General features: G+C 34.7%; 1 protein-coding gene across 1 annotated transcript; it reads right to left on the reverse strand.

The window, feature by feature from the left end:
• Window positions 1-3,845: 3,845 nt before the first annotated feature.
• Window positions 3,846-12,375, reverse strand: LOC131164536 (uncharacterized). Its single transcript, XM_058121803.1, has 8 exons — window positions 12,003-12,375; window positions 10,971-11,283; window positions 7,837-8,034; window positions 7,296-7,568; window positions 6,801-6,903; window positions 6,489-6,607; window positions 5,447-5,623; window positions 3,846-5,204 (listed from the first exon to the last, which is right to left on the reverse strand). Exons 2-8 carry the CDS (start codon window positions 11,268-11,270, stop codon window positions 4,386-4,388), a joined length of 1,989 nt encoding a protein of 662 aa, XP_057977786.1. The 5' UTR covers window positions 11,271-11,283; window positions 12,003-12,375; the 3' UTR covers window positions 3,846-4,385.
• Window positions 12,376-13,954: the final 1,579 nt, after the last annotated feature.

Raw genomic sequence — 13,954 nt, forward strand, 5'->3', positions numbered from 1 at the left:
ACCACTCACCACTCACCAGGATAGCTCTGCTCTCTTGGACAGATTTGCTTCCCACCACAAACAGACACTCTCATCCTTTCTTCAACTTACCAGTCAACGATGAATTCCCATCCATGCATATCTGGTTTTCCATTAATACAAGGTTGTTTAAGATTCATGTATTAAATGATGATAGTGATTTCAGAAATATGGAAAATATTTCTGCTTGGGACTTCAACTAGCGTGTCATGTAGTCCGTCTCTCGTTTCATCCTTCTTATCCGTGTTAAGGTTAATTAAAACTTGAGACCTTTTAAGTCAGAAGAGAAAAGGGAGGAGGAAACTTATTTTTAATTGTATTTTCTTTCTATGTTAAATACTATTGAAAATGAAAGTTTATCTTATTATGATTGAAAATATGAAAATGTCGAATATTAATGATGAGTAGAATGAAAATTTTGTTCATAGTTTTGGTGTTAATTTTTCTCTTTTTCTTTTTCCTTTCCTTGATAGTCAAACATCAAAATACAACTTTCTTTATATTTTCCTTTTCTTTGTTAGTATTTTTCGAGTTTCAAACAAAGCCCTGAGGAAAGGAAGAAAAGAAAAATAATGAGCAAACTCATTTTCTCTTATATTTTCTTTCTCTATTAAATGCTGTAAAAATGTAAGTTTATTTTAATATGACTAAAAATTAGGAAAAAATAAATATTAATGATGCGTAAAATCAAAATTTTGTTCATAAATATGATATATTTTTTACTTTCTTTCTTACTTTCCTTGAAAACCAAACGTAAAAATACAAATTTTTGATATTTTACTTTCCTTTCCCTAATTTTTCTAAGTTCTAAACGTGACCTAAATAGAAGAGTTTTGAACCTTAACAAGATGCTTTTTAAGAGGAACTATATATGTTATCCGAATGAGAACGATAGAAAAGTTTGCATCAAAATCTCATGGCATGAATGGATTTTAGGACTTGGTTGAATTTTTGCAGAATTATATAAAATTTAAATACAGCTTCAAATTGAATTATACCCGTCTTCATACAATTCTAAATATAAAATCCAAAGTTTAATTTCATGTCCTGATTCGCATACAGTCGGGTCCATCCTATATTTATATATATTCTGGGAAGAATCGGGCTCTGTACGTAGAATGATAGAGAGAGCCCATGAAATAGGAATAGGATTTGGATACACTCTAAAGTTGTAGTCCACCGGCAGGCCTAATCATTATCATTTAGGAATTAATTACTTGGTTAAGCAGCATCTTTAGGTACATTGTATCAGGAAATTGACCTATTACATACCATCCTCAATACTAAATTTAAATTTAAAAAAGAAACATGATTACCATCCATACCTATCATACACTTTGCACATGAGAGAACGTATACCTTCTTCTTGCAAAGAAAATTTATTAAGATGCATAAAAATGCATTGTGAGATATGTTCGTGCTAAAAACCGGGCTTTGGAGTCTATTCTCGTGCTTAGTCGAGATTCGAGGCATCATCGAAGATACATTTTCCGAAATATTTCGAATGCTGCAGATTTGTACAAGCTTAATGCGGTGGAAAATATGAAACACAACATTTGTTCTGCAGACCCTCTGCTGTTTCCCATGTCACCCTCCTCACCAAAATGTCAAAGGAGATTAGGGGAGGCTGTCCTAATGTGTGCAAGTCTCAAGAAATGAAGCACTTGGGAAAAATAACAAATTAAATAAAGGGTACCAAAGCTAGCTTCAAAAGTCTTTTCTTCTTATTTATGGGTAGTGGGACTGTGTTCACCTCACCTGGATTCTATTCCCTTTCTGAGTATTAAAAAAAACATAAAACAAAAGAAGAAGGAGAATATGAGGGTGGGAAGCTATGAAGACCCAAAGACCCACAAGAGTACTGCTCCTTGACCCCAAGCTGGACTCACAGTCTGACCTATATACATGGAACCCACAAGTATCCCACGAAACAAGGAACTAAAAATTCGAAGTTGGACAATTTAGGCTAGGCAGGACGGGTCAATGAATTGTTAATTGTGCAGGTTTTATTAGCACATCTTCTTCTCATTTTTAACTTGGGTTAAAGAAATCTTATGATCATATTCTGAAATCTGAATAATGAACCAGACAAAATATCTACTATATAAAGAAGCAGGAGAAGAAGAAAAAAACACACACACACACACATGAGAATCACACCCCTAAGAATAAATGTAGGTAAAGGGAAAAACCATAAAGGGATGAATTATATAGGGGCATCATGATTCCTGGGTGAGCCTGTACAAAAGTTAGGCTCTCATTCTCTTACCTTTCTCCTCTTGAACCCTACTATAATACATTTCCAACATGTATTGTCCTTTTCTACACCTAAAATGACATCATTTCTTGCCTTCGATTTTCACCTATGCATGTGTAATAGTCTTTTCAAAATATTTTAATATAACACTCACATGCCACTTTTTATGTAATGTAAATGTGCCGAGTATTTAAATATACCAGCATCTTTGATTAGCTACACAATTATTCTTAAATCTTAAATCTTAAATCTTAAACCCTAAATTCATATTGTGATCAATTTTCATAGTTAATATATTACAAAATATACAACACACGTTTTTCATATAAATTTGTTTTCAAAAAATAATTATTGATTTACTCAAGATTTTTACTTGCAAAATCTCACAACCTAGGATTAAAAAAAATAGCACAAAACCCTGATGCATGTTCCGTTTATATACATACATACATATATATATATATAACACAAACTATTCCTCATGTTAGTTGTTTGATCTTAAAAAATAGTTGCGTCCAAATCCTATGTATCTATTGAATTTCAAAGGCCGACAATTGAAGCCTTGGAAGAGTCTTGGATTTTCTCTTTTTTTTTTTAAGGATGAAAGGTTATAGGCCATTAAAGAATAAAAATAAAATAAAATTGGGACTAATTTATTAATTATTTACGCACTCATGTTTTGAAATTTATTATTAATTGATAACTTGTAAATGATGCAAACTGCTCTTGAAATATGAGAGGAATGGAAAATAATAATTGAAAACTCTCAGATATTTTCAAATTAATGGAATAGTCGAAGGATCAGTTTCATGTAAAAGTTGGCCCTTTTGGAGTGTTGAGTGAAGCCTTCTCTTATTTCTTGCAAGCTACATATAAATTATTCAAGCAAGAATGTTCCTAGTCAAATCTCAAGGCCGCCAAAGGATTTGTCTTATAATGAATAGAGAACTTCATAAAAATTAATAAATTAGTAATCTCAGCGCGTACTGGTGGATGGATCCAAAGCGGATGAACTTGCAAATAAATTTTTTATCCTTTTAGATGAAAACAACACCCACTACTAGCCAGCAAAGCAAGCCCAGCTTTCCATGTAATCTCCCAACCTTTGGGCCACATATCAGTTCTATTGAATCACTTGGGGCCCTATCCCCTTTCACAATGGGATTGGTGCTCCTAAACCACTTGCACAAATTGCATGTCACATTCCACTTTTGAACTCCACTTGTATGTTGAATTCTAGTTCTTAATGAAAGCTCCATGACCCAGCATGCACAAAAATGGGCGAGTTGAATGGGTGTTGAACTCCATCTAAACAGTTGGAAAATTTTTTAGCTGTGTCAGCGACATAAGAATTTTACCTTTTTTTTTAATCAATATAAACTCATGCTATGCTGCCGAAATGATAGTCAGGTATCACCCACAGTTTTCTTGCTGACAAAAAGGCCACTCAGAAAAGAAAAGATGAATATCAATCCATTCAATCCAGTGTCTCTTAACATTTCCCTTTCCCATCTAAGGAAAAACTAAAACAAGCAAAACAAAAAACAACAAACAAACAAAACAAAACAAATAAAACAAAAAGGCAGGGAGGAAATTTTAAGTTGGAATAGTATCAGTTGGTCATCTCAATCCTGTGTACAGGCAAAAACCAAATGCAAATTGTAGCCCAAAAAATCAGAGCTTTTGATGGGCCGCACTCGTATAACACTTTTTTCAAATTAGTTGAATCGGTCAAATTGGCTTACCAAAGAAACAGATGCATCACATGCAATAAACACGGTGACATCGAACAGGACTGGCAAGCATGGAACGTGAACCCATTCAGCCATTCTTCCAAAGAATAAATGAAGATATGACATGAACCCAAATACTAAATTATGGAGGGAGATTTTGAAAAAGGAATACATACATGTGTCATGTTTCACCTTCCATCATTTCCCACCACTGCACATAATCTGTGGAGTTCCAGCGATGAGCATTGCATTTCCATGGCTTCCACGATCATGGTTAATTTCCTCTTTCAGCTACAGCCATAAAACTCAGGTTGGAAGCCGTGTAAACACCAGTTTGGTGTTCCTCACAATCACAAACTACCACTGTAGTTCTGTTGCTATAACAGTACCTCCCCATTTGCTTCACCAGTATGATCACCAGAAGCTTCTTTTCCGAGCTCTTCAACTACTTTTTCCATCTGTCTTCTATATACCGGCATAAAGTGATCGCTGATCATTGTCTGTGACAGCCTCAGTTTACTATAAAGGGACCTAGGCGTGAGAAAAATCCCAACCTTACTCTCTACCTGCTGCTGGCCGTCGTCTGTGTCGCCAGAGGATATGCTGCTGTCATCTTCCCCTTCACAAAGAAGGGTAATGATATGCATAATCTTCCCTGGTGGGAAAAATCTGTGCGCCTCCTTCATTTCTGTCATAGGGTTCCCCACCTGGCTCTCAGCAACCTCTGCAATGGCTGCCGCTTCTTCTTCTCTTATTTCCTTTGCCAAGGCAGCTTCCTCCCCATCCCTCTGATTGTAGAGCTCATGCTCAATTTGCTGCCATAACTCAACCTCCGTCATGCGGTCTTCATTGTGATTCAGGAGACTCTCACCATCAACAATATTGGCATCCACATCAACACCTGATCTCAATTCATCAGAACAGTGAATTTCTGAAGACCACTCCCCTCCTACAGATGTAGACACAGGAAATTCTATGGCTTCAAAAGTGGTAGTCGTTTCATTGGGGGGCATAAAAAGAGGCTCAGAAGTATCCGTTCTGGAGGAGGAAGGGTCCTGGGTTTGATCCTCTTCTTTTGCATTTGAACGAGAAGCAGCGGCTCGATGACGGGGACCCATGCATGACCATGATGACAAGTGGATAGCCGGGCGTGTCCATGCTGCCTGGGCCATGCTCTGGGCTCTCTTCATCACAACCTGCGGGATTAACAGAACAAAACCAGCTAAACATAAAACAGGAAATACAACTCAAGCCAATCAGATCAGAACAATCACCCAGGGAATTATGCGAAGACTGAAGTGTAGGGTACAGAAAACAATTGCTTTCAAAAGAAAATTGAAATGGTTAAATACTTAAATACACAAGATATTTTATGGTCAACAACAAGAAAGGGGGGGAAAGGAAAAATTAAATTCTTAGTTTGACAGAGAAAGATCACCTGTGTACCATTGGAAACTGGGCGCAAAATTGCCCCAGCCCCTGCAACTTTTGCTCTAGCACTAGCCATGGATGGAAGACGGGAACCCAAAGCTGAAGCAGAACGATAAACAGTACTAAGAATTCTAGTTTGCTCAATTTGGTTCCGCAGATCATTCAGCCAAGCAGATGCTGTAACCTGCACGGTTCTCCCCCAACGAAAAAAAAGAAAAACATGCATAGTTAAAAATTAATCCATTACATAAAAGCCTGAACAACATTGAAATAAGACTGAAGCCATGCATATTATTTCCAGAAAATGCTAGTCAACCCTTTTCCCCAAAACAAAAAAAAAGGGGGGGGGGAGGGGGGGGGGGTGGTTAGAAATTATAGGAGTTATCAGAAGCAACATTCCAAGAAGACTGCAGTCTGGCGATGCATATTACTTCCATAAAATGCCTAGAATGCAAACCAGCCATATCAACATGCAAGTTACTAGCTTGAATTCTTAAACCATTGAAAATTGGAACAGCTCTGATGACATCCGCCAGAGAAGCAATATCTAAGAAATTCTCAAGGGCATAAAATGAAGTTTCCATAAAGACCACTGTAATTAAAACTCCAATAAATTCAGTTTTGATTGCTTGAATGCTAACTCAAGGGTCCAATTTTCACTCTACTCGAATATAGGAGTATCCAATTAAGAGGATGCCAATTAAATACGAAATAAGAAAGTATGTACAAACAGAAAGAAGAGATTCAATTCAATACATAAGTAATGAACCATGGCAGCCGTACTCAATTATTTCCACATACTATTAAAATAGTGACTTAAAATCTAAAAACCATTTTAGTCTAACTAAATTCAATCCAGAATTTCATCAACTATCTACATCCATCATCAACATCATTATTTAGGCAACCTAACAAGTAACAACAGCAACTGACAACACTCATTCACAAAATACAAGCACCATCTTCTAAGGAATAACTGAATCTCATTTATCATCAACACAAAGTGATAATCAAATATCAGAAATCCTAAACTAGTCCAGAAACAAAACCTCAGCACGCAAGTCGTCCACTGAAGCAGCTGAAAATGTAGGTACTAAGTCAGCTCCATTTATAACAGAAGTGATAAAATCATTGCCTGATTCCGCCAATTCCCATGTCATACAAGCAGCTGCATATGATGTGCCCAGTCAGTGCCAAAAAATGCTCAAAGAGAAACAACATCTACTGGATGTAACAAACCAATGTCACACCCATCACGAAATAGGACATATCCATAAACATGGAATGATATCTGAGGAGGCATCACATCCATATGAAGAAAAGGACACATGTTTAAGAAATAATTTACAATTTACACAAACCTGGAGCAAACGTGACACAAGTAATTGTCGACAGTTCCTTCTGCTCACGCAATACATATGTTAAAAGTGCTGCAGTGCCTCCACCCAAAGAGTGACCAACAATCTGGAGAAAAAAATTTATTTGTGTGGTTTCTAAGTTTTTCTGCAAATGATACAAGGCTAAATTTCTAAATAATAGTTAATTGGGACAATTTCGTTGAATATAACTAATCCAACAACAAAATTAATGGATTCTTGCCAGCAATAGTAGCATGCTCGACACAAACAACAGAGTAGAAAATGTAGACAGATGATATTACTTTAACCAGTAATATACAATCATAGAGTTCTAGCGGAAAAGAACATCCTATAAAAGACAAAGCACATTATAGAATTAAGTATCTACATTTTTTAGCAAGCAATGAGATATCATTGCATTAACACCAATTTAATGAATGGAAAAGATGAAAATAGGTGCAAACTGAAAATTAAAAAAAAAAAAAAAATTGTTTCTACCTGAACTTTATAGCCAGGATATTCATGCAGTGCTTTAATGAGACATGGGGTTGCGAGTTTGGCAATCCATCGTGCAGCAGCAACCATTCCACAATGTGCATAACCTAAAACTAAATTGCTGACTCCTCCCTCATGAACAACTGTGTGATGAAATGGTACCACTGCTCCTGTTGCAGCTGTCAAAGTATCCTTGATACTATGAGTTCCACGAATCAATAAGAGGAAACAATTTGTTTTATGATCAACAAGAATTGTAAAAGCCGGTTTCAAAATCTGCACACGATAAAGAGATAAATATGGTTAAAACAAGTGTGCATGCGGACACACCAAGACATGATGTGTATAAAAGATGTTCCACAATATATTTCCATGCCACTGCAGAGATACCTATTCCACATCTTTCATCCATCCACATCACTTGGGCATTACATATGCCCCCCATGAAAAAAGTAAAAAAATAAAAGAATAAAACCTACCAAAAAATAGAAACTAATTAAACTGAGGTTGCTAAACAACTGAATGAAGATCAAAAACCACTTACTCCTGCTTTTGGTTCTTGAAGGAGAACATTTTCTTTGGAATAGCCAGTCTCCTCTAAAAATAAGGCAAATGGCTTTTTGGAGAAATGCCAACAAAGGGTCAATAAGTTCAAGAGGTATCTGAGCTCAGCAGTTATGTCAGATCCTTTGAGTTGTAAACTATCTTTACCTCCAAATACACCGCTAACATGTAAGTTACCCTGAAGAGTAAGGTCATATGATTAGAAACTTGGTCCAAACTCCAAATAAGGAAGATGTCTTACAAGAAAACAAACCATCGAAAGTCATTATGCCATATAAACCAGACAAGAAAACCTTGTTCAGTATTTGGTAACAGAAGGTATCTCTAGAATCTATATGCAATAGAGTGCTTATAAAGTAAGTCTTTTAAATGATTGACATCTAATGTTTGATGAAAACCATGTATAGTTACTAGTTGCAACAGCATCATAATGAACATTCAGGTCCAGTCAAGTCAAGTAGTAGAAGCCTTCTTAATAAGGCCAACTACTTAACAAAGAATATGACTGCATAGAGGTGAAAAACAAGGTAATTTTTTTACAGCCAAACAAATCAATAATGGGAATTGATTTACATGGAAATTAACCAACATTTTAATCAGATGCTTTATTATATTCTTGATCTATTAGCTATACAGCGTTCATGAATCCAGTACTCTCAAATTCCAGTTCTCTTGCCAATGAGACATTAACTTCCAAGGTCTTCTTAACAAAATCATTGCATTGCTACCCCAATACTCATGCCCACAGTCCAAATGGCATCAATTTCCTGGCAGGAGCATCCAGATTAAAGACAAACTCCTTGAGGCTTGGAAAGAATTTGTTTCAGGACGACACATCTTTACACCTAAAATTTCATTATTGCCACCCTTGATAATCAGTCATATTCCCTTAAAAAGCATGGGGGCCCATTGGTATCATCCTAACAAATTACAGAAATGAAAACTAAAACCTAGAAACAAAAACTAAAACCTGAAAACTAACAAGTAACAACTTGTTTAATTAACATTTCCAAAACCAAAACATTTTGGACTCGTATCCAATTTTGTCCATGAATCAAATAACAATTATAAAAACACATAAATAATAAAAATGCAAAATATAAATAAATTTAGAAATATTATAATGAAAATAAAAATTACTTATTATTTTAGTTAACTATTCTATTTTTAAGCTCAATTTTCAGTGCTCCAATAATAATCCTATTGTACATGACAATTGAAATTTGGAAAAAATAACTTTCTGAATGAATTTTTCAAAACTTTAGAATTTTTATAGATCATTTTATTTTAATTATATTTTAAATTCACAGTCATTTTATTTTAATTTTATTAAATTTTTTGTCTAGAGTAAAAGATTTAATCCACAAAAGTCACTTTTGATACTAAAGCACTGTAACAACATATTGCTCATGACAACTGAAACCATAAAATTTGATTTTCAGTGTTTTTATGAAAATTAACAAAAATTCAACAACAGAAACAAGCACGTTGCCATAACCTATATCTTCACTATAAAACAGCGAAACAGAAAAGAGAACATGCAAATGATCCCACACAGCCCATAATATTAGAAATCATCCTCATCACAATCTTTGGTTTTTTATATTAAAATTTTTCATTTCTCATTTAGAGAAATATACAAAAAACGAAAAACCAAAGTCACAACTATTTAAATTTGGTAAGGTCAAAGATACATTGAATGTAGCATGCGAACACACACAAAATATATATACTTATTCCAAAATAGGCCTGAGATTGAGGGTTGGAAACATGGCAGTGGTGAGTGCAAACATGAAGCAGGGACTAGTCTCACATCAAAGCCCATCGAAATTCATTGTGTAGATATCTCCCTTTTTTCTTCCCACACCTTAAATATAAAGAGGTAACATTGCCAGGTTTGGTTCTAGTAGGATATTTGGCCAGGTTTGGTTCTAGTAGGATATTTGGCTTCAGATTAATTTTTTCATCATCATCTAACTTTGAATCATGATCCACCCATGCCCTTAATTTTTATTCTTCTTGAAATTTTCATTTTCATAGGAATCTAAATGACAGGGAAATTGAGGAGCTTTATTTACTTTGTAAATCTTTCTATTCTTATAACCATCACTCTTCACTCTTTTCATTCTTTTCTCTTGTTAATCATTTGTGGAAAGTTAAGATTCCTTCTAACATTAAAGCTCGTGTAAATGGCCATCCTTAATGAGTTAAAACCAACAATATGTTGCAGATTAGAAGACCTTCTATGCTTGTCTCCCTTGATGTTTATGTGATGTGTCTAGTGGGCAGTGAGACTCATGCTCATCTTTTTCATTGCTCTATGGCCTAGAACTTATGGAATAATATTTTTTGGAATTTGGATTTTTGGAGTGTTGGGTGCTCCTAGTTTTTTGGAGGGCTTTCTACTACTTGTTTTTAGAGGCTCTGGAAGGCAAAAGAGCAAGAGGAATATTGCAGGGGTGCAGTATTTCGTAGTTTTTGTGTTCTTTGATTAGAGATAAATGCAAATACTTGTGATTGCACTTCACTTCCTGATTTGGTTTGGGGCAGTATCATCTGTTTTGCTTAACTTTCAGCTTTTTTGTTGGTTCTTTCAGGTTTCTCTGATTTTCAACATGGTATGAAAGTTTCATTAGCCTTATTTTCATCCCAAAACACACTCAATAAACAAGTCAACTGCAATCCTCTGTTCCAGGAACACATGACTTAACAAAAAGCAGTGTGCTTATAATCCTGAAATAAATGGCAGGGCCAGCATAAAATAAGCAATAAAACAGGAATTTGCTTATCTGGAGTCAATAATCCATATAGTTGTGATGTCATGGCAAGCATTTAATAAATTCATATTTTCATTAGTTAGGGTTTTGCACATATCAAGAGGCTCGATCAAATAAATTCATTGCAATGTAGATTTCTGGATTTGAAATAACAGCTAAAAGATGCTTTGTTGTATCCATACCACCTAAGATTTATAACTTCTAAACCAAAATCCAAACAAATATACTACTCCAGAAAGGCATTTTTCTAAACATTCTGCAAGCTAAATAAATTAATGAAATAAGTGAAAAAAAAAAAAAATGCAGTAACAGTATGAACGCCAACAAAGATGCTTGCCTGCCTCTTTAAAAGAAAGCTGATCCCAAATGCCAAATCCCCAATGGGCCATTTCCCTAAAGTCTCGGAATAAGTAAATCTAAGAGTTTCCGACAACGTTGAAATTGTATCCACCCATGTGGCAGGTGCTTGTATAAGTCTGTGGGATACTCGATCAATTCCCAAAGGACTGTGACTTGACACATTATTAACATCGTCACCATCATGTTCCCGAGATGAAGAAGACTGTAATTTCCTATTTAATGTGTAGTACAAAAGAGCAGCTGCACCAGCCGCCGTGGCCATAGTTGCAGTTGCCATGATTTTGTAAAGCCTATAAGTAACCAGAAGATATATCAGCTCCATAAGCAAATTTATTCATATCTGAACCCAACTACACGTCTAAAAAAAGTTATTAATTCCTTAAATTTCAAAGGCATTATCTCTTAAGTTCTTGAAATTTCATACAATCTTCAAATGCATAAACTTCATCATTCTGATGCGAGATTGTACACTGCTACTAACAACAGTACATAGACTGAAAATGCAATACATCTTATGCCTTTAGGAGATTATTGAAGAGTAACTACCCGTTTGGTTGCTGAGAAAACTGAAGAGTATTAAAGGAAACGAAATGTCATCCTCTATATCCTTTCGTGATTTAAGTTCTGTGAAATAACAAAACTCGTATAAAAAATCAAACAGTCTAGTCGCATAAACCGTAGCAGAGAAAAGGGTTTTTGTCTAAACAGAGAAAACCAAAGAATCGGATTTTAATTTCTTTTTCCTTCCTATCTTCTCTCGGCAATCAAATCAAATGTACAAATCAAACTCAGCTGAAAAAAGAGAAGAAAAAGCTCAAATATTCTAACTTCCTGAACATCCTTAAAGGCATACGTAGAAATTTACAGCATCGCCTACAATCCGCAACAACGAAGGAAATAACAAATAAATTAACCTCGACATAATCGAAAGCCCCAGAACAAAACCCTAAAATTCGTAGGATTTGCGAGCCAACAATAAAAAGAACTTGAAATAAAAAAATTGACAAACCTGAACAGCGCGATTCTGATGTGATGCCGATACCTTTCTTTTCAAGACATCAAATGAAAATTATTTACATATAAAACTGAAAAATAGAAGGGATCAACGATAAGAAAGAGATTTGCAATGAAAATGTTCTTGATTTTGCTTTTTTCATTCCTCCTTTTTTATTCCTCAAGTTCGAATCTGCTTCATTTTCACCTCGTAGGAAAACTACACGCATTTCTTCAGTACCCCCTCGGGGGGAGGGGGGTGTGTTGGTGCGCGTCGAGGGACACGTGTCGGTGAGGGAATGAACCGGTGACGGTCGAAACCGACCCTCGCTCGCTGAGAATCGAGGCCGAGACCTGGACCGCACGCTGGATCAGTTCCTCTGCGGTGCTTTTCTTTGCGGTCTCTACGGTTCTCGCTATGCGGAGGTTGACCCCCTAACGGCACAACTATGTAGAAAGGAGAAACACTGGAATTTAAATTTAAAACCCACCCATATAAAATATCACTTTAACATTTTTTATTTTAACTATAACAATTCTCAATGTAACTCACAAATTAAATACTTCCTAAAAAAATGTGTCTTTGTATTTAAATTACCAAATTGGTTATTTTAGTATTATTCGAGGCTCAATTAACTCGTGATAAAAAATTATGATTTTTTTCTCTAATGTGAATTGATAAATTTTTTATGTTACATTCTTAAATTTAATACTACTAATATGGTAGACATAAGATTCTAAAATATTTTTTAATTAGCCGTCATGAACATATGTATTGAACAGTAAGATTTTTTTGCTGAATTAAAATAATTAAAGTTAAATTCACAAGTTCGTAGATTGAGTTGAAGCCAATTAGATGCCAAAGAAAAAGTTTGTATTTATTATTGTTGTATTATTTTAAAATTGAAACTATTAAAGCTAAAAATATTATTATTACCATTAAAAGAATTAAATCTACATGGTGACTAAGTTATTTACTATCGAGTATAATTATTAAAAAAATTAATTTCACAATGAGAAATTATTATTATTATTATTATTATTATTATTATTATTATTATGGTCTAGTCCATCCTCATAATGAGTTATGTATTTGAGTAAGGATTTAATATCCTTAAATTTGTCAACAAAAAAAAAGGGTCTATGATCACATAAATTGGCGAAAAACAATTCATATGACCAACCCCATCTAATAGGACTTAAAGGTTTGTTTTTTTTTTTTATAATCTGGGGACTCCAACCGCCTTCACACCGCTTTGAATACTATGGTGTGGTGCCAAACTCGAGGGGTGAAAGTCACCTACCCATTGACGCACCCCTGATAATTCACCGAGATAAGCTCTTCAGGGGGAATCGAACCTATAAACTTGAGATCACCAAAATTACAAATCACTCTTATCACTTAAGCTAACCCTGTATTAGTAAGGGTTGATTTTGTTGTTGTTGTATATGTATTTATATATATTACAGTTAGTCAAACCAAGCTTTGGCTTTTTCAAACTCAATTTGGATTAGCCTACCAAGCCTATGGTAATATTTCAACTAAACTTATAATTTTATTGGAACTATACGAACTTTAAAAATTAAATTTATTTTGTTTATATAAAAATAAATTTTAATTTTAATTCTAAAATTTACGTTCCTAAAAAATTTACATTAGGGATTATTGATATCGTGTCTTTTGTTTTCGTCTAAATGAGACTTTTGGCACATGGGCCCCAGAAGCAGCGGCAAAATGCAGTCGCTTCATTCCTTTCTAATTATTGCAATTAATTAATTATGTACTCTCTACTCTCCCTACAACCCATTGATTTCATTTGGCTAAAGCAAAAGGAAAGTAATAATAATAATAATAATAATAAGAGAAACCATTACTTGTTGCAATCATAGATATGTTGATGGGTTAGTAGTGGGGTAGGAAGAATCGAACTATGGACGTACTTCCTTTCAATTCCACATATTTCCATT

This window comes from Malania oleifera, chromosome 9 (assembly GCF_029873635.1).
Source record: "Malania oleifera isolate guangnan ecotype guangnan chromosome 9, ASM2987363v1, whole genome shotgun sequence".
NCBI classification, from domain to species: Eukaryota; Viridiplantae; Streptophyta; class Magnoliopsida; order Santalales; family Ximeniaceae; genus Malania; species Malania oleifera.

Excerpts from the sequence above, each read along its gene's own strand:
- LOC131164536 (XM_058121803.1), bottom strand. The coding sequence starts at position 11,270 with ATGGCAACTGCAACTATGGCCACGGCGGCTGGTGCAGCTGCTCTTTTG. Across the intron at positions 6,608-6,800 it reads TTGTGTCACGTTTGCTCCAG|CTGCTTGTATGACATGGGAA; the intron begins GTTTGTGTAAAT and ends CATCATATGCAG. Across the intron at positions 5,624-6,488 it reads TGGACGACTTGCGTGCTGAG|GTTACAGCATCTGCTTGGCT; the intron begins GTTTTGTTTCTG and ends AGAACCGTGCAG.